The 23,753-nt window shown below is 37.1% G+C and overlaps 1 protein-coding gene across 2 annotated transcripts in view; it reads left to right on the plus strand.

The window, feature by feature from the left end:
• The window catches only part of LOC149076634 (pescadillo homolog), a 270,201-nt gene that overhangs the window by 78,843 nt on the left and 167,605 nt on the right, over positions 1-23,753 (plus strand). For both annotated transcript variants that reach the window (XM_089244245.1, XM_089244246.1), the window contains exons 4-5: positions 3,801-3,910; positions 17,779-17,906. In XM_089244245.1, the coding sequence (XP_089100371.1) occupies positions 3,801-3,910; positions 17,779-17,906 (238 nt within the window). The remainder of the gene's footprint in view (positions 1-3,800; positions 3,911-17,778; positions 17,907-23,753) is intronic.

The following is a 23,753-nucleotide window of genomic DNA, read 5'->3' on the forward strand; positions in this document are numbered from 1 at the left end:
TAAGCCCTAACTACCAACTGATTCAAGGGAAAGTATCGGAGAGAGGACGTGCTAACCACATCTCCATATTACACTATTTATGCTCTTTGCTTTAGTAATTAAATAATCCATTAGATGTTAGCATTTCGATTATTGATGTTTTAGTGAGCACAGGCATTTGGACCATAGTTATTGAAATTACTGTATTTTATTTTTTGGTTTTGTGACAGTCATTGATTTTGTCCACTCTGTGACAAAAACAAATTGCTGCTGTAAAAAGTTAATATTTCTGCCTTTTTTTATCTCTTGAAATAATGAAATCAGCTTATATTTATATTTCATATTATTTCTTACACATATGATAACAAAAAGGCAGTTTAAAAAAAAAAATTTTTTTTTCTGTCATTTTGATGGTTCTTGATTTTCTTAAAATAGCACTTAGAAAATTCCATCTATATGTTAGATAACTTTAGTTATATAAGTTCAGTGGAGGGATACGGTTTAGTTATAACTTTCTTTTCTAATTGGTAGATGGCATTGCAGCACGCAGTAGAATAAATAGGATTATGAAGGTGAAGAGATTAGGTTTGGCAAGATTGAAATGGTCGTGAATGGTTGGCGAGAAAGATGCAATCACACAAATCATACAATTCACTAACACCGCTATCCTCATTCTAAGCTTGGATATCTGTTGTCTCACCATTAATTTGAAACCGTTATCGAGAAAATTGACTCTCTTCCAATACGTCATTTCGATCTGAGCACTCTGGCCGGCAGACAGTTGTGCTTGTTTCGTGTTCATGCTGCCATCTGTCTTGGAGTCAGTGAACTTGACTGAAGTAATTCATGCTCTTTTACACTTTATTGCAGGCAAAAGTCTTTCCAGACTGTTTTTTGTAGGGTCCTGTTTTTGTGAAAATTTATTATTTTTGTAAAAAGGGTCATTGATTTTATGGGAAGGAAAATCATCTAGTTGATTTATCAGAACAGAAATGTCAAATTTTGGTTTTATTAATTTGTATTTTGTAAAAGCATTTTTCAAATGCAGATTTTTGTTAACGGTCTAGAAAGCGGACCTAAATTTCTGCTGGACAGACCTCCCAAGTACTATTCTCTTTTGTTTCGTGTTAATTTTTTCCCCAGAAATTTGCCCTGACATAACCTCTCATATGGAAGAGGGTACACAACACAATAAAATATAATCAGTAAAGTTTTTTTTTAAATTTATTTGAAAAACTTGCTTTTTAAAATTAGTTTCATGTACTTAGCTTTACACAGATTTTCTTCAGTAACATTCAGCGAAACCAAATATTTGGCAAAAGTCTGAATACCAAATAGCAGCTGAAGATTCATCCCATCACTAGTTTTTAATATATTTCTTTTGTTTTGAATAAACATTTTTTCATGCTTCTGATTCTGTTTTATTATTTATAAAAAAGAAAAAATAGGTTATTTTATGAATTTCTGACAGGGCCCGGGAGACAAGGGGGCCCCATGGTCTTTTTGATTTTTTTTTTCTTTCAGATATGTCCCATAGGAAAATAGACAAGACTCTTTAATATCAATCGTATCAATTTGTACTCGTATGGATGGATATCTTGAACTACGTACGAAAAAAAATGCCCTTCCCCCTCTCTCCAATGGCAGTCGTTCTCCTAGGAAGGAAGAAAAGACATTGTGATTGCATGGCTACTGACATCAAGGACACTAGCATTTTATATGTGTCCTCGGGGCTATTGCGCGATCCCTGCTATTTCAGTTCGTAGAAGGCCAGAATGAAAATTGGCGTAAATAGACATCGTATTCCACAGTGAAATTGCCTTTGGGTGCCGATAAAGCACATGCCCCCCCCCCCCCCAACACCCTGAACAGGGGTCTCGTAGGCTTCAGCTAACCCCCTCTATAGTGAACCAATAGTGTGAAAAAGACAAGAATGGTCCAGGCCCCAGGCCTGAAGCTCCGCTAGCCCCACTCTCATGCGCATGTTATGATACTGAGACAGCTTTGCTGCAAGATTTTGTACAAAATACAGTGGATCCCGCATATAACGTTTTCCTCCTTTGTGCGACTTATTTTGCGACTCTCTGGTGCCAACTCTTATTACTGATACTCAAGATTTCTCATTTAAAGTGTTTTCCATAAAAAGTATTGTATGAAATGGCTGTAATGACGTGTGTACTGAATCACGTGATTTCGCTAACGGCTTCTCCAATAATCCCCTCCTTCTCCCAGTTCGAACAAATCAAGGGTTTTTTTTCCTTGCTTCTGAAAAAAAAGGCTACATTCCGCATCAGCCTTTTTTATTCTCTGTACTGTCTTGAGGACACATCTCCTCTCAAAACTTCTATTCACAGACGACATTGTTGGATTGGTTGAACAGAAAAATATTTACTGTTCATGTCTGCGGACGAAGAAAAATACCATAATAGAGGTATTATCGTTAATCGAGAGACTTCGACATTGAACACTAGTCATCAGGGCCACAACTAAATGCTTGATCAGTTGAGGTAAGCATATATTTTGAGACTCCCCCCCCCCCCTGTAATTTTAAAGAAGAGGCTATAAAAGGTGAATTTTGCGCACCCTTCTAATCCTGGGCAAGATAACTGCTTGTTGGTCTCGCCCACCATGGATCATGATCACCATTCGCGTATAGAAAGGGGGTTTGGGGTTCTAAACCCCCCATAGCCGAATGAATGAACGCCAGGGTCTCTGCCACCAGGCTTATCCCGTTGTCGAGATCTCTTCCAACCCAGCTTCGTGGCAGAGTCTGGAACAAAGTGAGTGCACCTAACAGTCTGAGCGTGTAGCTAGTGTTGTGTATGATATTTCAGTGCTGCGATCTATACTTCAACTTGTGAGTGAAGTGTTATGATTGAATATTTGTAACGTTGTAGGCCTGTTGATATCTGTGGCGAGACTTTTTAATGGGGAGATGGGCTTGCATTCGCAAGTAGGTGATGTCCTTGTACCGAGAGTTTAACATTAAGACAGGCAATTCCAAACAAGATTTGAAAAAAATATCATTGTAGATGTATTTATTATTGATTATCGTTGTAGCGATGTTTTGCTGCATATACAAATGCCGTATCGTATGTGGGATTTTCTCATGGGGGGGGGGGGTGCATTCAACATTTTTTTTTCTTTCCGAAAGGGATTTTTTTTTTTTTAATGGAAAAAATACTCCATAATCTTTTCTCAAGGGAGGTGACTAAATTTTCGGAGGGGGGGAGGCCCCCCCCACGAAAAATCCTGGCCTGGAGGCCCGGCACTACCATGGGGGGGGGTGCCTCATGTGGCTGGGATTGTGACATATCAAAATGTCACATTAAAATTTCGTAAGGATGCAATGAATCAATTTTTACAAATCATGTCACAAAGTCAAGTAAAATGTCAAAAATAACATTCTTCGTAAAACACGTTTAAAGTCTTTACTCGCATATTACTTGTATGTGAAAACGCAACACTAAAGTGAACATAACTTTGATTCTAAGCATCATATAAACAAAACAAGACCCATTTTGGAATCACAACAAATAGGGCTTTTATAAAAATAAATGAAAATCCATATTTTCTTCCAAAATGACGTTTTCAACGTAGTCTGATACCTTAAAAAAATTTTAAAAATTAGTTTTTGAGTGGTTGTTTATTGTACTATGATTGTTGTCCCCTCCCATGGCAACATTCATTACTACTGACAAGCTTTAAGCCAATGTTGGCATGTGCTTGTGATGCATGGGAGAAAATATTTTATTGCTGGATACTGACAAGTGACCAGAACAAAAAATTTGATGCATTTGTAATTTTTTCCATTTTTTTAGGTATTCATAAGGAAACTAAAGAGAGCTGTTGGCAAAAAAGACCAAGAATCTACTAAGAGAATTAAGGAGAGTGAGCCTTCATACCAACTGGATCATATTGTTCGTGAAAGGTGGGTGTGTGTGTGGGGGAGGATTTACAGTGTGTTAATGAGATAATTTTGAGGTTGTGAGATTTCAAATCTGGCATTGTTTTTGTGTGTGTGTGTGTTGCTCTAGTTTTTGAGATGAATTGAATTCTTACAGAAAAAACAGCACAAATTGCACTGAGACTGAAATTTAAATCAATAATAAAATTGATTGATTGCAAAGTTTATCATATAACTATATAGTTATCAATATATATAAATGAGAAGATAAATCAATGATTCTAAGCAAATCCTACTCTATTTTTAAACTGATAATTACACACTTTCGAAAATACAGAGTAAAATTCAGGCTACCTGAAATCTGATATTTGTAAGTTTAGAATAAAATTAAACCAGTATACAAAGTTTCCAACTGCTATGGATTGTCCGTAGTTACAATTACAATAAACTACGGAGCTATGGGAGACACTTTCTATTGTTACGAACTATAAACGATAGATGGCATAATTCTTTATCACAATCTTCTGTTTGCAACGAGAGTTGATACTGGTTTCGGTTTATTGGAGAAACATGCGATAGGTGAGAACATTCCAGAAGGCCCCGCCCTCCAGACAGTAGTTCCCACACCTCTATACGGTGGTGCCGCCAACTTCGAAACTGTAAAATAGAATTTTGTAGAACATTCTATTTCTCGAAGTTTCTACCAGGGTTATAAATAGTGTGGCGCTCACAAGATTCCAGGCTCGAGGGAGATGAGATGGTTATTCAAGTATTACGTCAGCATCGATGGGGGATTTCCGATTTTTTACTTTTGATGACTGATGGGGGAGGGTTTGGATGATGCTTACATCATCAACCACCCTTTATAAAAATATGAAATATTCTTAATGGCGTCTTAGTCTGTGTGCGAAAAACGAATAAAACTTTACACTAGTTTGTGGGTATCTGACAGGGTTCGCACATCCTTACAAACTCCTTAAAAACTCCTAACTTTTCATTTCCCTCTGGAAGAGCCCTTATAACTCCTTACTTTTTGCAGCCACGCCTGAAAAAGTCTGTTTTTTTTTTCTCTGAAGGGATGATCTTTCTTAGAATAGGCGTTCCCCACGGTGATGAATAGCATTGCCTAAAAAAATAAGAGGAAGCTTCCCCCCAATATAAAGAGGAAGAAAAGATTTAAAAAACCCGCGCTCTCCCTTTATAATAGGAAATGTGAAAGCAGGGGATGGGATTGGAACATCCAATGGTTGTGCATACCTGCCAACCGTTACGATTTTGTCGTATTTAGTAAATTAATACGATTATACGCTTTTGCTTTTAAAAATGTGATTTTTTACCGAATCGCTTGTTTTCACATGTTTTCCTGCCTATGTCGCAAACTGGTCAGCGTTGGAAATCGATGGTCCGTAGAACGACATCACTCCGCTGAACCAGTAGCCGAAAATTCCCCCAATAAGTTTTTACTTATGTGGCGAAACGATGTCTCGAACCTCCTATATTACGCAGTATACTGAGTGCAGACCTCGCAGCTTTCCTATTTATCCTACTATTTTCCTACTTTCGCCGCAATCGTCTTCTTTTTTACCACAATTCTCTCCTACTGTTCCTATTTTATCCCTCCTTCCTATTTGCTTACAGCCAATATCTCACTACGAAAATTCCGAGAAACCACAAAATGTCACTGCTTTCCGTAGTTTTTTTGACGTGTTTTATTCACATTACAACTCGCTACTGAAAAAGAAGAAAGGAAAAAAAAAATTTCAGTTCCACTGGAGTAAGGGACGCCGACAAGCGTATCTTTTCGCCGCCGCCCCTTAAAATGCTAAAAACTGAAGTCCAGTGGGGAAAGCGAATCTGTTTCGCAGATTGGTTGCCGTAAATAAAAAGGCAAAAAAAAAAAAAAGAAGAGGTGCAGGCTCTATCCACACACAAGATTCCATGAGAGAGAATGGGTTTATCTCTCCTGGGATCTCGTAACGAGCGTTCATCCCTGAAGCCAGGTTTTCCTAGGAGGTTTTCCTTTTTGCGCCGCGTGAAACTAACTGGATCATTTCGTGTCGGCAGAAATGAGTTACATAATGGCGTTACGCATTTGCGTTTTCCAAGCGTGGCGCATCGGCTCAGGATGGCTATATATTATATGACCCTGGCGTCATCTACTCTATCGGCTGCATGCTCCGGTTTAAAGGGAAGAGACACAACACGAAAATGAAGGGAAGATCGCTGAAACGCGCGCCACACGACGCTTAACTCACTAGAAGCAGTCTGCCAATCACGCCCGATGTAAAGCGCTGTTGTGAGCCGTATTGCGCTCTATAGGAAAACAGTCGTACTGCTTTTCATATTGATGAATAGACGGCGTGTAGCGCTGGGTGATTCACGTTGCGCGTGGCATAGAAAACCTGCTAGTAAAACCCGGCTTTTAAAAGTGACAGCCCGAGCCGCGTCTGGTTTTACAGGAGGGGAGGGGGGAGGACGAGCCGATCAGCCGCTATAGCTGAATCCACTTTTTTTAACCTTTTAACCTTAACCTTCTGAAAATAACTTTCGGGTATCTTTATGTTAGGGGTCATTCAAATATTACGTCAGCATGGATGGGGGATTTTCGACTTGATGACGTGGAGTGGGGGGGGGGGTGGATGATTCTTACGTCATCAACCACCCTTTATAAAAAATATGAAATATTCTTAATGGCGCCTTACTCGGTGCGCGAAAAACGGGTAAAACTTTTCACTAGTTTGTGGGCACCTGAACTAACATTCTCCCTATTGAGTGCCCTACAGAGCCACTCTAATGATCTTCAAATACTTAGCGGATCCAAATGCTCTGGAGCTGTGCCGCGCGTGATATAAGTGATCCGTGATTATGTCGCAGATCATTGCATTTTTAATTGGGTTGCTGTATTTTTGAAATATGACATCCATATTTTTATGGGCATCTTTTTCTTAGCCATCTCGTTGGACATTTTGCCTGTTGTGGCATTGTATTTGTATCTCTCTCTGGCAGAAGTGGCCACAGCTCAAGCAAGATAAAAACAAAATTTATTGCAAACTCAATACATCACTTCCGATTTCTTTAAATCATTTTAATACTATATACTACCGCAACTCTCTCTCTTCTTTCTTACTACACTTCTCAATACCTAATCTTGATCATCATGCTCTGTTACTGTTCAAATTTGTGTTCTCTTGTCGCTTGTTACTCGTGCGTACAGTCACTGCATATCTTTCTTTTCAGCTGAAATTGCTACCCATTATACCCTTTATTCTGAAAGTTGAAGTCTTGGAAACATTGAAAAAGAAATTAAATGAAAATCAATTCACATGTGGGCTTCTTTTATTGTCTAGTGGTGCAATTTTTTTTTCGGAGGGGGCGTGGCCCCATGACACCTTAAAAACTCCTTACTTTTCATTTTGAAAATTTTATATGAGCCCTGAAGAGTTGCTGCAAATATAAATAATTTTGTAAGAAAAATCTTTGTTGGCTGCGGTTTTTATTTTGAATAATTGGAAGGGGAATGAATATCACTTTTAGAATTTTTATAATTTATGTGATGCTATTACGAGTTATATTTTTGACTAACACTAAGGTTTTAGAACACTTTGGTGATGACAGAAAGCATGTACGTGGATTGATTATTTTATGAATTCTTATGATGTCGGGTAACAAATCAAAACTTGTAATTTTTGAACCACTTCTACATCTATATTTTTGAGAAAAGGGAAAGTTTGTTTGCAAATTAAAAATATATTTGCATATGTGCCCCGCCCTTTTTTTGCTGTAAAACTTGTAAGTTATGAAGTTTGTCATGACTCCTTAAAAACTGCTTGAAACTCCTTAAAAACTCCTTACTTTTCATTTTGAAAATTTTGTATGAACCCTGATCTGAACTAATATTCTACCTATTGATAAGTCCCCGACAGCAGGCTTTTCCAACCGGTGTTCCGTGGAACCCTTGAGTTCCATGCAAGCTTTTTTGGGGTTCTGAGGAATCAAAAGGGGCAGAACCTCAGAATCCTGGAACCCTGGTAACATTTTCCCTATTGAGTCCCCTACAGAGCCATGTTAGTGGTCTCTAAATACTTAGCAGATCCAAGTGATCTGGAAATGTGCCACAGGCAGCTTAAGTGCTCTGGACCTGTGCCGTGGGTCATACAAGTGATTATGCCACAGATCACTTAAGTAATCTGGGAATGTGCCGCGGATAACTTGAGTGATGTAGAACCACACTGGTGGCTGCACCAATGCTTTAAAACTGTGTCACATGTCAATCAAAGAATCTCTAAATGTGCCACAGATCGCTTGAATGGTGTGAAATTGTGCGACAGGTCACTTAAGCGATCTGTTAATGTGCCACTTGGTTCATTTTTACAAAAATTAGGTTTGAGAAGGACAGGTCACATCATAACCCCAGGGCCACATTTGGTCCGCACAGGCCAAATTTCCAAGGGCTCAGAGGTAGGGTTGCAATGAATTTCTTGAGCAATTCAATATCATTGAAATTGATTATAATAATATATAAAGATATTTTCTTTTGAAATTTTAATTCTTTTAAAAATATTTTTTGCATTAAAAAATAAATTTTTGATCGTCTGTGGGGGGGACCACGAGCTCCTAACCCTGATTTCACCTCTCCTCCCCCCCCCCCCCCCGTACGTCTCCGATCCCAGCAATATGCATTAGGAGGAAGGGGACAAAACGCTGACAAAATTTTGCTTACGGGGGGGTCAGAGTTTTGCTGACTTTTTCTGACAGGGGGGGGGGGTGTCAAAAATAGCTTAAAAATTTGCTGACGCTTGAATGGCCCCCTATTTTAAAGTGTGCATGTGCTCAACACATGGCCTAAATGTGGCCTGCCTCAAGTGACCCTGGTGCACTTACAAATAAATTAAGTGGCTCGCGGCATATTCATACCTCATTTAAATGACCTGCAGCATATTTCCCGATCACTCAAGTGGCTCGCAGTGAATTCTTACTGAATGAGCGGCTGAGGCAAATTTCCCAATCACTCAAGTGGCCCGCTGCACATTCCCAGATTGCTTGAATGATCCGTGTCACATTTACAGAGCACATAAATAATCTGCAGTGCTGTTCTAGATCACTTCATCAAGTGGCCTGCAATGCGTTTTTAAATCAATGAAGTGGCCCCCACACTCTTCAAAAGATTAAGTTGAAATGTGCCACAAGTCACTTGAATGTCAAAAGTGCGTAGCAGGCCACTTTAGTGGTCTGGAAATATGTCAAGAGCACCACTGAAATCTATGTATATAAAAACAAATGTATGTCTTGTTTGTCCTTTATGCATTACTACACCATTCATCCAATTGCCATGAAACTTTGGGAAGTTGTTGAGTACACTCCCACGAAGGTTTCCATTGCGACATCCAGCATAACTACCCAGGATTCTGATCTGGCGAAATCGGTGCAATCGATACACAATAAGAGAGACAGACAAATGATTTCAAAATAATTTCTAGATTTTAACATAAGTAAATTTATTAATACTTTTAACAATTAAGTAGGTTAACAGAATTATCACAATTATTTCTCAAATTCATACCAGTCCCCAATGCAAGTCTGTTGTCTCATCAATATAGTCAGACTACAGGACTTTGTCGATTTTTCTTGAGTCACACAAACCGTGATGTCATTGACCTTGACGGAAGGTCACGATCCGAAACGAAGCCTCACGTCGCGGCAAGAGCTGCAAACTCAATGGCTGAGGTGATGGTCGGAAGCAATGATCGATGTGGAACCATACGACGGATGGATGAACGATGACGGGAACCAGGACGACAATGATTGACTAGAGAGTAGGCATGATGGATCCGGAACCAGCCGGCAATGTGTAAGCACCTGTGAGACGAATTATTTCATACTTTGGATGACTCAACCAAAGGCGACCACCTTCACCTTAAGTGATGTATACTGAGTTCAAAGCGAGGATGAATGCGACGTAATGCGAAGTGACTCCGGGTATTTATATCTGAAAAAGGAAGTGTGGAACGGTCCAACTCCTGGGACCGATCACCTCAAACAAATACACATCAGAGCACGAGCAATAGGAAAATACAACATCTAATTTGCATAGAGAAATGACAATGAATTTTTTTTATAGGAACTTTCACAAAATAAAAATGGCAACAACAATTTAAAATGGCGAGGTGATCAGGATCGCACATTTTTCCGGACTATGAGCAATGAAAATATCACAGACTAATTTAATCAATTGTGCACAGTTATAAAACATAAGAAAACATAACAAATTCTATTAAAAATTATACAATTACAACTATATAAACATGTTTCAAATTTAAGAGATAGAGGCAGGTTTGGCAATTTCCCCAAAGGTTCCCAACTATTGTTACACTATGATCGGTATTTGTGAACTCCTTCCTCTCGGCTCACTTTTCTTTTGTGTTTTAGATTAGATTGTTGACACGCACACATGCCAGGCTGCGCATAAAAGCGAAGAATTAATTCGTGTTGTATTTAACTTTTGTTGTGGCCGTTTGTACTGAGGCGTGTGCGTGTTGTTCCTATAATTTTCTACGTCAACTTTTCTACCAAGCACCTACTACTCACGTAATTCGTGCTGTGGATCAGTGGCTAAAAACTAGATCTGTGTGGAAGCAGACTGAAACACTAAAATGAAATACCTGCACTTGTAAACGTGAAAACATATTTTGAATCTTCCAAAAGTGATTTTGCCAAAGCTACCATAACCTCCTAGTACATTAGCTATCGCATTGAGAGACGAGGAAAAAATCACACTATTGGTGAAAAGATGCTTTCAGATGCATGTTTGCAGAGGAAAGGGCTGTTATAATGAGTTTAATTCATAAGTCACGTTAAAGGTTGTGAATTTTTTTTCTATCCAAGTCGACGAAAGTACAGACGTTGCGCAGTATTCTGTGCTACTTGTAATTGCTAAGTACTTGAAAGAGGAAAGTATATATTTTTATTTGTCACCCATTGAAGGGGGTCGTACGACTGTTAAAGACTTATCACAAAAATTAGAAACTTTGTCTGGTTTTAATTTATACAAAAATTGCCACGTTTTCAAGACAAATTCGACTATCGATTAATTGAATTTATTTGTCCTGAAAACGTGGCAATTTTTGTATAAAAATATGTTGGGCTTATTTGAAGCAATTAATCATTATTTTGTTGATAAAAGAATTTAGTGTTCAAAATGCATTGGGCTCACAACAGATGGAGAAAAATCCACGGAAAGTTGCTACTTAAGGCCGTCGTGCACACCTGGCAGAAGTTGCTCTGAAAATGAAATGAACTCACTGCTATATTCACATACAGAGCCCTGCATCGAAACCGTTGCCTCCAAATTTGTGAAACGTTCTTGATGAAGCGGTCAACATTGTCAAGGTGAATCCTACCAACTACAGGTTGTGTAAATTGTGAAGACATGGACATCCTTCACAACGCTTTGCTTTTGCACACCGAAGTTAGGTGGTTGTCCCAAGGTCAAGTCCTGGCTTTGCTGTTCGAACTTTGGCAAGAGGTAGCCCTTTTTTTAGGAAGTGTTTGAAACACTTCACAATTTCTTGTCACAAGCTGGGCTAAATGTAACAGTCGGCCACTTGGGAGAATTTAAATCCTCGTTTGAAAAATATTTTTCAGAGCCGGAAATGGGTGATCAGTGGACATCTTATCTTTTTAAAGAAGACTATTTTGAACCTGCTTCATTGTTGATTCCAGAAAAGGAGAAATTGCTAGAGCTCTGAAGATCCTCTTCAATGACGAAATGGTAAACCTAGTCAGTTTTTGGGCTTGCCGCGGTGAGAATACATTGAAATTTCTAGAAAAGCCATAATGTTTTTGTTGCCTTTTGTTAGCACGGAGTTTGTTGAACAGGCGTTTTCTTCGTATACTTACATTAAAAATATTCGTAAATGTAAGAAGCAAATTGAACGCAGCCCCAGATTTTTTAGAGTTTGTATTTATCCTCTTTTGAGCTTAATTTTTCAAAACTTTGTAATTCAATACAGTCCCAAACATCACATCAATTTTTTTTTCCAATCTTTGTGTTAATAATTTGTTTCTTACTTGAAAAATAAGAAAAACCGATATAATGAATTTATTTAGTTTAATTCAACATGTTCTTTCGAAAACTGTAATGGGTGAAACAGATTGGAGGGGGGAGGAGTCTGGAGAATTGGGGGTACACGGAAAGGAACCGAGCCAGCTGGGGGTACGTGGACTGAAAAAAGGTTGGCAACCGCTGCAGTAGTGTGGGCTATTTCATTGATTTTTAAATGTGTCCTGGGTCTCTGAAGCTGACCTGTAAATATTTCTGGGTCGATTGAGTGCTCTGGAACTGTGCCGTGGTGATCTGTAAATACTGCAACACATTTACTCATCAGAGAGTGTGCCGCGGGTCACTTGAATGACATGTAAATGTACACGGGTCACTTCAGTGGTCTAGAACTCTGCCGTGAGTCACGTAAGTGGAGATGAACAATATCGCAGGTTACTCTAGTGATTTAGGAATGTGCCACAGGTCAGTTAAGTGAAGTGGAACAGCAGTTTGAGTAATCTGGAACTGTGACGCGGGCCACTTGAATGGCCTGAAACTGTGCTGCAGGTTCTCTTGAATGATCTGGAAATGTGTTGCTTAGTTCATTTTTTGCAAAATTATGTTTGAAGCTGTGGGCCTCAACAGATGGCTCCGGGGCCACATTTGGCCTGTGGGCAATGGGTTATGCATGCATGTGCTACATTTCTATTGCACCTAGACAGGTTTTTTTCTTTCTCTGAAAAGCACGGGAGAAAATGGATCACGATCATTAATTGGACTTTTAAAGTAACTGTAGAAATTTTTTCAATTTCTTTTTGGTTTTGCTGTTTACATTGTTTTCGATATCACATTCTGTGGAAATGAAAGATTTTTAAATTCGTTGGAACTTGAGTTTCTTAAAATATCAATATATAATTAAAATATATAAGGTGTGAATCTCAATAGCACATTTTTAAATGTCACGATAATTTGGGAATTCAGTTTTTTTTCCTCCTATTTTTTCCCAATTTTCTATCACAATAGTTTTCCTATTTTTCCTACTCTTTTTTTTTTTCTTCAAATTTTCACTTCTAGGCCTGTGCATGACAGAGAATTAAATGAAGAACTAGAAAAAAAATAAAAATTACCCCTAGAGTGATCTGAAATTTTGTAAATAAAATTACCACCAGAGTGCTCTGAAATTTTGTAAAAAAATTACAAAGTCTAGGAAACAGTTTGTGCACTTTTTTGCGAATGTGAATAGAGGGAACGAGAGGAAGAGGCAGACCAAGCACCAGATGGATGGAAGAGGTGTTGCAAAGCACTAGAATGAAGCTAGCACAACTGAGACATGCTGTGAATGACAGACCAGCTTGGAGAGCCATGATCTATAGTCACCAGGAGACAAAATCGACTCGCGGGGGTTCCTAACAACAATATCATTTGTGGGGAATAGCGAGCAGCTTTCATAAAACTCAGTTCCAACTATTCATGCGGAAAGAATAAAGTTTCACACGTTCTATCATGAAGTACACTTTTGGTCTTCCTAGGAACCACTCTTAAGAAGACTCAGTTACAAGATCGTGTGAGATAGTGACGTTCTTTGAACTGCTTTTCTTGTTTGACATTGATTTCATTATTTTTTTCCTCTGGTGACTTTCTTTTAATTGGTAACATTGTTGTCAAACATGATAGTTATCCAGCAAGGATTATCACATCATAAAATTGGATTTATTTTCTCAGTGCAATGAGGGTTCCATTCAGTCTTTTGCTTTCCATTGCAGTTTGACCTACAGCTAAAAACATAGCAGCACCGAGACACGTACAAGAAAATGTAAAATGCTACAGGTGTAGTATTTATAATATACAGCATAGACAACAAAATTATTGAATTATGAAATATTCTGAATTGTGCAAGAATGCTTACACAGGGAGATGACTCTTTTAAATTTAATGGTTTAAAATCCAAGTTGAATTTGCAAAATATTTTAGTTATTTAAAAAATAGCCTATCCCTTCATTAAATTTCAATTCACTCAGCACATTAATATTTGTATTTTTAATTAATTACAAACCTGAGAAATTTGATTTACGCAATATTTAAAAAAAATGTTTATTAGATCTGGAAAATATGCTCCAATTATAAAACAAGTGGATAAAAAACTGCTCTCAATGCAGAATGAAATAAAATTTCGACACGAAACAGCAACGATCACACGTACTTTCAATTTATTACGCAAAATAAAGTCAGTAAAAATATATATTTCTGATGTATTGACTGAATTATGCATGTATTGACTGAAGCTATGTGCGTTAGGGTGGGTCAAAAAAATGAAATTCACATTTTTAAGGCACAGTGATAAAAAGGTGCTAAATGGTCTCAAAATAACACTTGTGGATTTTTTTAAATATTCTGATTAGTGTAACTGCCTCCAGGTTGATATTGATTTTTTTATTTTTTCGATATTTTTTTCAAGATAGGTTTCAGTTAGGGTTTCGACCAGTTATGTTACTTTCTACAAACATAAACAGTTTGTCACGTTGTAGGTGTGAGGGGTGGATGGGTGGGTAGAGGGGAGAGTCTAGGAAGACCCTACACATGCACATGCGATGCCCGTGTTTCCCAGTATAACACCGGCTGAAATAAGGCGAGGTTGTGTCGTGCTCGTTTGTGCAAATTTCATCATGGATCGTACTTGTTCAAAGTGGAAATGTCTGTTATTTTGTGATTCAAGAGACATTAAATGCAATATGTTATCTATGAAGATATTATGAAGTTCTATGAGTCTAACCGTCATAAGATAAAATGTGATAATGAAACTAATAAAGATCCCACACACACATGAAGAACTAGATGGCATTGTCATGGCAAAAATTGAAGGAATATGGTTAAGATCTTCCATTCCTTCTGTCCAACATAAACAAGTGAAAGGCGTATGAAAAACAAAAATCTTTTAAAATCACACCCTAAAATACCGAAGAAGCAATTAGAAGAGTTTTGCCATAAATTATTGTTTGACATTTATTTCATCCTGCAAGTGTAAGAACATCGAAGAGTGCATTTACCCAAATATAAAAAATGCCTGTTAGAGAGAAAAGCTTCCTAATCTACCAATGAGTGACCAAAGTCCTACAAATAACTGATTTATACTTTGACGGACACACGGAAGGATAAAACTTTATATCAGAAAAGGACGGAAAAATGTATAGACAGCATTCTTGAAGAGCATATTTCATTGACAATGGAAGCAGCGTCGAAGCACCAGCTTCTGGCACATCTGTATACATAGAACAAGCAATCTTTGATTTCTTCTTGGAATCAGATATCTATGGAGTCTTCAGTGGCAGTTGGGTGTGACCCCCAGAACTAATGTGTACATTGGTAAATAAGGAGGTGTCATACGTCTCCTTGAAAAAAGGTTAGATACGCCGTTGCGGTGGATTATCTGTTTACTGCATATGAGCGAATTACCCTTCCAACACTTGTTTCTACATATTGACGGCAGCCAAAACATTTTCAGGAAAAATCGGCAAAGATATAGAAATATGTGAAAAAACGGGGGTTCGTTTCAAGTTATTTCAACAGAGTTACCCAAGTTGTCTACTCAAAGTGTTAGCACAGACCAAACACATTTGTACAGAATAGTTTCAGCAGTTTTAAAAGGCCTGAGGCAAACAAATTGCCAGACAAAATGCCTCGTGCCCAATGGCTAACTCATGCTAATCAAATTCTATGTTTGTACGTTTCGATGGAATCTCCTTCTAAAATGTAATAATTGCAGCAACATTTGTAGTCAAGTTTTACGCTCCAACTTGGTTTGCTATCAAAACTCACCCTTCCTGTAAAGCTGGAACACAGCACCTGTTAAGCCCCTCTCTTCTGAAGAAGCATTTTACTTACCTCATCCCGAAATTTTGTAACTTTTTACCACCTGCTATCGTTAACATTACTAACTTATTACTTTTCAAAAGACACATGAAGCAATATCTTTTTTCAATCAGTGACATCGAGAGTTTCTTTTGATTTGCCTATGCTCCTCAATCAGTTAAATTATGAATCTATTTGATCTTAAGCATTGCAACATTATATTGATTTATATTTGCATATACTTACCTGAAAATCATGCAATGCGTATTTCATGAAATTGCACTCCTTGCTGTTGCCAAAAATACTACAAATTATGTGGAAGTTTTGTTTTGACATTTGATTTATTTATTTATTTTTTTTTTTTGAAACCCCCTCCCCATTTTGTGTGCGCGTGTGTATGTGTTTTTCTAATATTTTGTTTTTCCGTTTTAGTTTGTTGATGTTGTTTACGAAAAAGTAACTGTGTTCCTTATTATTCATTATAAATTTGCAATGTATCATCCAGTATGGGTCTGTAGACCCCTTGGCTGATTTTATTGTTTCATCTTATATTTATGTAAAAAATTAAAACAATAAACAATCTCAAAAAAAAAAAAAGCCTGTAATTCTCAAAGAAACACTTCACATTCCCTGAAAATTCATGACTGAATTTCGACTGACTCTGAACCACACATCCGTGAACTAGCAGCCAGCCGCATTCAGAAAAATAGACTCAGACTGTTTCAATTTCCTGATGTATCATCTTACATCGATCTCTTTGAATGGCAGAAGTAGAATATATCTGATCCACCAATATTGAAATCCATACCTGACGAAGACATCCAACTGGTTGTCGTCTAAAAATCAGGAGAACTGCCTTTACTATGCCTGCCATGTAAAACACAAACTGCTGAAAACGTGGTCAAGACTGTTACAGAAACTTCAGCCGCATTGTGCAAAAAATCTGAAAGAGAAAGCTTCATAAAAAATCAGTCTCGAAATGCTGGGCCGAAATTCAATAGTAAGAAGGATTTTCACGCTATATGAAATGTGACGGTAATATAAATGTCATTTTTGTGAACTTTTTCGTGTAATAAATAAATCTTACTCATGTAATTCGTATTTGTTTTATAGGCACACCTTAAATTTGTTTTGTAACCTTACTGTGACAACTCATCATAAAAAGTTATTCTTTTTTTCAAAATATATATTCTTTAAAGTCAATCCGGAGGCAGAAGATAACCCATTCTTAAAAAAATTTATATGTGAGCTAAAGGCATCATTTGTCACCCTTTTTGTGCTGTGCCAGATAGAAATTTAAAAAAAAAAATTATTTTTTTACATAGAACAGTGACCCACCCTAATGTACGTACCTTTTTTTTTGTCTGTCATCAGATGATTATCAAAGTTCTCAGCTTCTTATTATAACTTTACTCCTTAAACAACTATTTAAACGAAATTTCTCAGGCTAATGTGTTAACAAATAAAAAAACAGTAACAATAAGTAAATAGTAAAATAATTACTAAAAACTCTAAGAATTTAAATAAAATATGAAGATAAATGCACGTGGCGTGCTTTGTCAAAAACATCTAAAATAGCCACACTAAGGACCCGGATTGTGACGTCACAACCTCGCCAGAGTGATACACATTTCGGCTTGTACTTCTACGAGGCTTCGGTACCGCGGTTTATTTACATCCAGACCCAAGATATTGGGAACAGACTTTAGAAGTTTATATCATTTTGCAATATGTAGAGGCATTTTTCCATCATTCTTATGGGATAGCTGATAAAGCAAAAATTCTTTTTTTTTTTTTCAGATGTTTTTTTTTAAAGTAACTTTTAATTTGAGGATTATATTGACAGAAATGATGGTAACTAAATTGTTTCCTTTTTTTTTTACAAAATGTAGGATCATTTTCACAAAACAACAGGAATTAATGAAAAAATCTGGACAGACATTACTGCGTGTGTGGTATGGATATGTAAAAATGTACATCTAATGATTCTAGTATCTTTCATTTTCAGATATCCTGCTTTTACTGATGCTCTAAGAGATCTGGATGATGCATTATCAATGTGCTTCTTGTTTAGCACCATTCCTAAGTTTCGTTCTGTGAAAGTTGAAATGGTTCATTTGTGCAAGAGACTTACTGGTTAGTGTTTTATCATACATTTTCATTAGTTACAATAGATATAAATGTCATTTCAGAATAGATGGAGAATTTTTTTATAGATGGAGATTTAAGGCTGGTAATTTACTGGAAGTGATTAGAAGCAATAAACAAGTGACAATCATCTGTATGCACAAGACTGATCTCTTTACACAAAGTAGGAGAGCATCATTCACTGCAGATGATATTGAGCGAGCAACAGCAGCAGACAAGCAGTGAAACTTATTAAATTAAGATTTTACTCATCTTGCCATTTCTGTGCAGTTATTTATTTTTTCTCACAGCATTTTTGTGCTCCTTCCTGCGTGAACATTGGAAGCAGAAAATTGAAGTTTAATGAGTTGTGATGGTAAGTAGTGATAGATGAGATACAGTGCATGCCGCTTATGATCACATCGAGACATCAAGTTTCCGATAGCAATAAGGCCCTCCTCACACGGGAAAACTAAAATCAAGCTCAAGTTGCCTGAACTTGAGAGTTGACTTGACTTGAATGAATTCAGTTGCCCGTTCTCCCTCACATGCCGCTACTCGAAAAATATTCAAAGCCCGGGAAATTGAGTAAAAACGGCAGTCTACAGTTCTCCTTATCTTTCGGTACTATCTTGTTAACCGGGATAGGAAAAATTGAAATTTATCAAAAATAAATAAAAATCGTTACAAAGAAATAAGTAAAATAGTTTCTATTATTAAAGTGAAATTGCTACAGAATTTCAGCTCACAGGTAAATACACTATTTCTTTATTTAAATTGATATAATTTTGAAATGATAATAAAATGGTGAAATTATATAATTTTTTAGTATAATTTCATTTGTTTTGAGTGATTTGAATAGGAAAAAATTTGCAATAAAATGTGTTTTTCCTCAATAAATACACCTTTCAGTACGTATATGTTGGATTTATTATTTTTTATTGTTTATTAGTTAAAATAATTGTTACATAGGATTTTGATTAGTTTCATGAGATGAAACGGCTGAAGCTACAGCTTTCAAAAATACACTAGAAATAGCATATATACACATACATACAGTGAATATATGTTCTTTGTCCCCCCCCCCCCCCGGAAAAAGTTGAGATGGTGGACCTAGTTTACCATTTCATTCAGTATCGTCGGAGCTGGGGGTGCTCAAGCACCCACTGTAATTTGTGGCATGGATTTGAGCACTCCCAGAATTGATTCAGAAATTAAAATTTCCAATATAAAACTAAAGACATGCACCCACAGTGCTGACTTCAGTTTCCCCGCGTGGAGGAGAGCCTAACTGATTTATATAACTGAAACTATAAACTATATCCAAAAAAATTATGGTCGTAAGAATGATGACCATATGCCGCTGTGGTGGTTGAGTGGTTATAGTGACGGACTCGCGATGCGAGGATCTGGGTTCGAACCCCACAGTGGTGGTCGGCTGAAGTTGGTTTTCTGTGGTTCCCAACTTCAAGGCGCAAATGCGAGCCAATCTCCCCGTTAAAAAGTCTCGCCACAGAGAACAACAGTCCTACAACGATAAATCATTCAATCATAACATTTCACTCATAGTTAGAAAAACTGGTGGCAGATGGCAGCAGTACACATAACAAGCATTACAGAGAAACAAAAAAACTTCACGTCAGGTTTCACTATACGTACCCGCACATTCCCGCATGTACCGATTCGTTGGGGGTTCCGTGGGGTGCATGTGTGGTGTAGCAGTAGTAGGTAGGGCCTCCAAAAAATGGCTCGGGAATCCATGATGTTCTTAAGTCAGCCACCTCGTTGGGCAATTTGCCTGTTGTGGTGTTGTGTATTTGTATTTGTCCCATTTGGACAGGGCTGTTTTTATCCACATAACTCGTATATAATTTATAACACACACAATTTTTTTTCTATTTGGGAGCCTTCTAACTTCCTACATAGTCTTTTGCAGATTAATAACAATAGACGGTTATAAGGGAAAAACGAGTAGTTCAGCCTTGGCTTCAAAATATGCAAGAAAATAATTGATATAAATGGAAACCCTTTTGATAAGTATAAATGAATTTTTTTCCATGTTACCGTAAAACCTCGTTAAATTGTCTTTTTTTCTTCAGGCCCCTCTGTAATTCATTGTTACAGAACCACGGTAACCAAAGTAAACATGTCGAAAGTGACTGTTTGTGCCCAGGAACCATTGTTGCTTCATGGTTTTTCGGGCATTTGCCAGCTCAGGTGAACTTTTAAAGTAGCCTATATATATACAGTAGACTCTCGGTAACTCGATATCCCAAAAGTATCGACAAACATGTCGACTTAAGCGGATGTCGGGTTAACTGGGTTTCACTCTAACTTTTTGTCCTATTGTTTTTGTGTACGTAATTATATACATTCTAACAATAGTATTAAATAAAATGCTAATTCTCATTAATTTTAATTCGGGGTTGTTTCGAAATAGAATCAAAACGTATAAAAAAATTTACCTCATGTAAAATAATCAAGTACATTTGCTTGTTTTTCTTTCCGAGGAGAAAACAAAAAATTTTCTATATACACTATTCAGTTTATACCGCGACTGTTCGGCTTTTTCCTGACTGCGTAGGAAGTGACGTATCCACATCTAGACGTTTTAGTGCATCATGGAGAGATGGTGCCGGTACTTCATCTGAACTTTCTGTGTGTGTGTGTGATTCTATTTCTTCGAAACATGAAGCACTTGATTTGGGTGATTGATTCTGGAATATCGTCGTCTGCTAAAAGTCCTGAAGTTACAAGATCAGAGTCAATACTCACAAATTCATCGTCGATACAATCACCCATAGTGCTATTTATGCTTTCTTCACACTTAATCTGGGAGGAATCTTCGGAGAAATATTGTTTTCCATAGACTCAGAACAAACACCAGCATGACGGAAGCAGTTCGGAATCGTGGGATTCGTACCTGAGTTCTATGCACAGGGTTCCCTTATAACTCCTTACTTTTTGCAGCCACGCCTGAAAAAGTCCTTTTTTTTTTTTCTCTGAAGGGATGATCTTAGAATAGGCATTCCCCATGGTGATGAATAGCATTGCCTAGAAAAATAAGAGAAAGCTTCCCCCGAATATAAAGGGAAAGAAAGGAGGAAAAAAAAAAACGCTCTCTCCTTTTGTAATAGGAAATGTAAAAGCAGGGGATGGGATTGGAACATCTAATGGTTGTGCATACCTGCCAACCGTTACGATTTTGTAGTATTTAGTAAATTAATACGATTATGCGTTTTTGCTTCTAAAAATATGATTTTTTACCGAATCGCTAGTTTTGATGTGTTTTCCTGCCTATATCTCAAACTGGGTCAGCGTTGGAAATCGATGGTGCATAGAACGACATCACTCCGCTGAACCAGTAGCCGAAAATTCCCCCATGCCCAGTGGTGAGAAAGTTTTTACTTATGCGGCAAAACGATGTCTCGAACCTCCTATATTACTCAGTATACTGAGTGCAGACCTCGCAGCTTTCCTATTTTTCCTACTATTTTCCTACTTTCGCCGCAATCGTCTTTTTTTTTACTGCAATTCTCTCCTACTATTCCTATTTTATCCCTCCTTTCCATTTGCTTACAGCCAATATCTCACTACGAAAATTCTGAGAAACCGCAAAATGTCACTGCTTTCCGCAGTTTTTTTGACGTGTTTTATTCACATTACAACTCGCTACTGAAAAAGAAGAAAGGAAAAAAAATTTCAGTTCCACTGGAGTAAGGGATGCCGACAAGCGTATCTTAAAGCCGCCGCGCCTTAAAGTGCTAAAAACTGAAGTCTAGTGGGGAAAGCGAATCTGTTTCGCAGATTGGTTGCCGTAAACAAAAAGGCAAAAAAAAGAGGACCAGGCTCTATCCACACACAAGAGATTCTATGAGAGACAATGGGTTTATCTCTCCTGGGATCCCGTAATGAGCATTCATCCCTGAAGCCAGGTTTTCCTAGGAGTAGGCTGTTTGCGCCGCGTGAACCTAACTGGATCATTTCATGTCCACAGAAATGAGTTACATAATTACGTTACGCATTTGCGTTTTGCAAGCGTGGGCGCATCGGCTCAGAACGGCTATATAGTATATGACCCTGGCGTCATATACTCTATCGGCTGCATGCTCCGGTTTAAAGGGAAGAGACACATGGTTCGTACGGTCCTTGAAAAGTCCTTGAAAAAAAAAAGTTCATTTTCAAGGCCTTGAAAGTCCTTGAAAATCCATAAGAGTCCTTGAAAAGGAATTTTTTTTTTAAGAATTCTGTGCGAGTCCTTGAAAAATTTGTGTTTTCCGAAATAGTTTTTGCCACTTTTCTTTTTTTTTACTCCGTAAGGGACGTCCTTAAGAAAGTGCAAAGCACAGGGAAAAATCCTTAGCAGCCAATAACCCTGGGGGTGAACTATCTCTGTGGTCCTTAGCCGAAAAAAAGTAGTTAAGCGCCGATTTGTCCTTAGCTGGCCAGTAGTTCGACTTTTTGGTACTATCTCTAAGCTAAGGACTTTTTTTAGTAGTTACTTAGGACCGCTGCTAAGGACTGCCTAGCACCAGTCCTAAAGCAGCAAGAAAAGTAGTTCATGGCGGTCATCTTGGAAAAGAGGAAATTTCGCCTCTGGTCGCGAGCTCTCGCTGTGATATTTAGCGATGAAATATGCTGGTTTTTTTTTTTGAATTGAACAATTTTTTACGATAATAATGACAGATAAAACTTGGATTATATCTTTGGTGTCATCAAAGTTGAAGTGATTCATCGTTATATCCTTAAAAACCTGCTGTAGTATACATACGTGTATGTTGACATCGGCGATTGAAGCCACGACGAAGTGCTAGCATGTTCATCACTGAGGTAAGAATTATTTTATTGCTATCGAACTATATAACAAAAGTGTTAGAGATATTATTAATATTTTTTTGCTCTGTAAATGCGTTATTTAAAAATATAAATGGACATAATGTCACGCAATCAATAGGGCAGTGGATCCCACTTGGTAATGCTGAAAAATATCAAATAGCCCATGTATATTTTGGGTTGTATTGAAAATATTTACATGGCAAATGAAACAATCTGCAATTACGATAATATCAAATTGAAATTTTACATTCTATGTTTTTGCTGTATTAATTTTAATGAAAAATTATATCTAAATAAATTGAGCATGTGTGTAAATAAATAATTTGAATATTGTTGGCACAATAAAAATTGTGCTTGGATGACTATGCTATAAATGATCGCTTATAAATAAGGAAATTGAAAATTTGTGTTTTAGATCAACCTCCCTTCAATGCACAAAGTAACTAATAAGCTACAATTCATTGATAATAAATTATAGCACCTGAATGACAAAAATTTTAATTATTTTTTTGTGATGAGTAATGGTGAAATTTAAATAAAGCATGGTAAAAATTGGCAGTAATGTTAAATATTAAATTTTGTAAAACTAATGCACTAAATTTAGTGTAAAGGATTAAAATATAGATTTGATATTTTGAACTGTTCAAATGAACAATATTGTAATACTTAGTGAAAGTTGAATTTTCAGAAAAAAATCATGTGCCACTTCTTGAAAAATTGCACTCTGTAACTCGCTCTGAGATGAGGAATATTTAATAAGGAATCATTATATTGTTTTGTTGATATAAAAAAATGAAATTCGTACAATGGAACTAAAAAACAAAGTTTTAATTTCAGGCACAGTTTTTAGTGTTGAGGTATATACATTATAATGAAAGGAAGCAGATTAGTGTTTGAAACATATTACTACTGCAGTATTTGGGTTATGGCCTTGCTGTGTGTGTTCAAATTTAATTTTTTGCCAAAAATTGTTTTTGATTTTGTGTGTATGGGTGACGACAGAAAAAAAAAATTTCCATG

Source organism: Pholcus phalangioides, unplaced genomic scaffold, assembly GCF_987345545.1.
Source record: "Pholcus phalangioides strain wild (caught in Gottingen) unplaced genomic scaffold, Ppha-v1.0 ptg000015l_1, whole genome shotgun sequence".
Taxonomy (NCBI): domain Eukaryota; kingdom Metazoa; phylum Arthropoda; class Arachnida; order Araneae; family Pholcidae; genus Pholcus; species Pholcus phalangioides.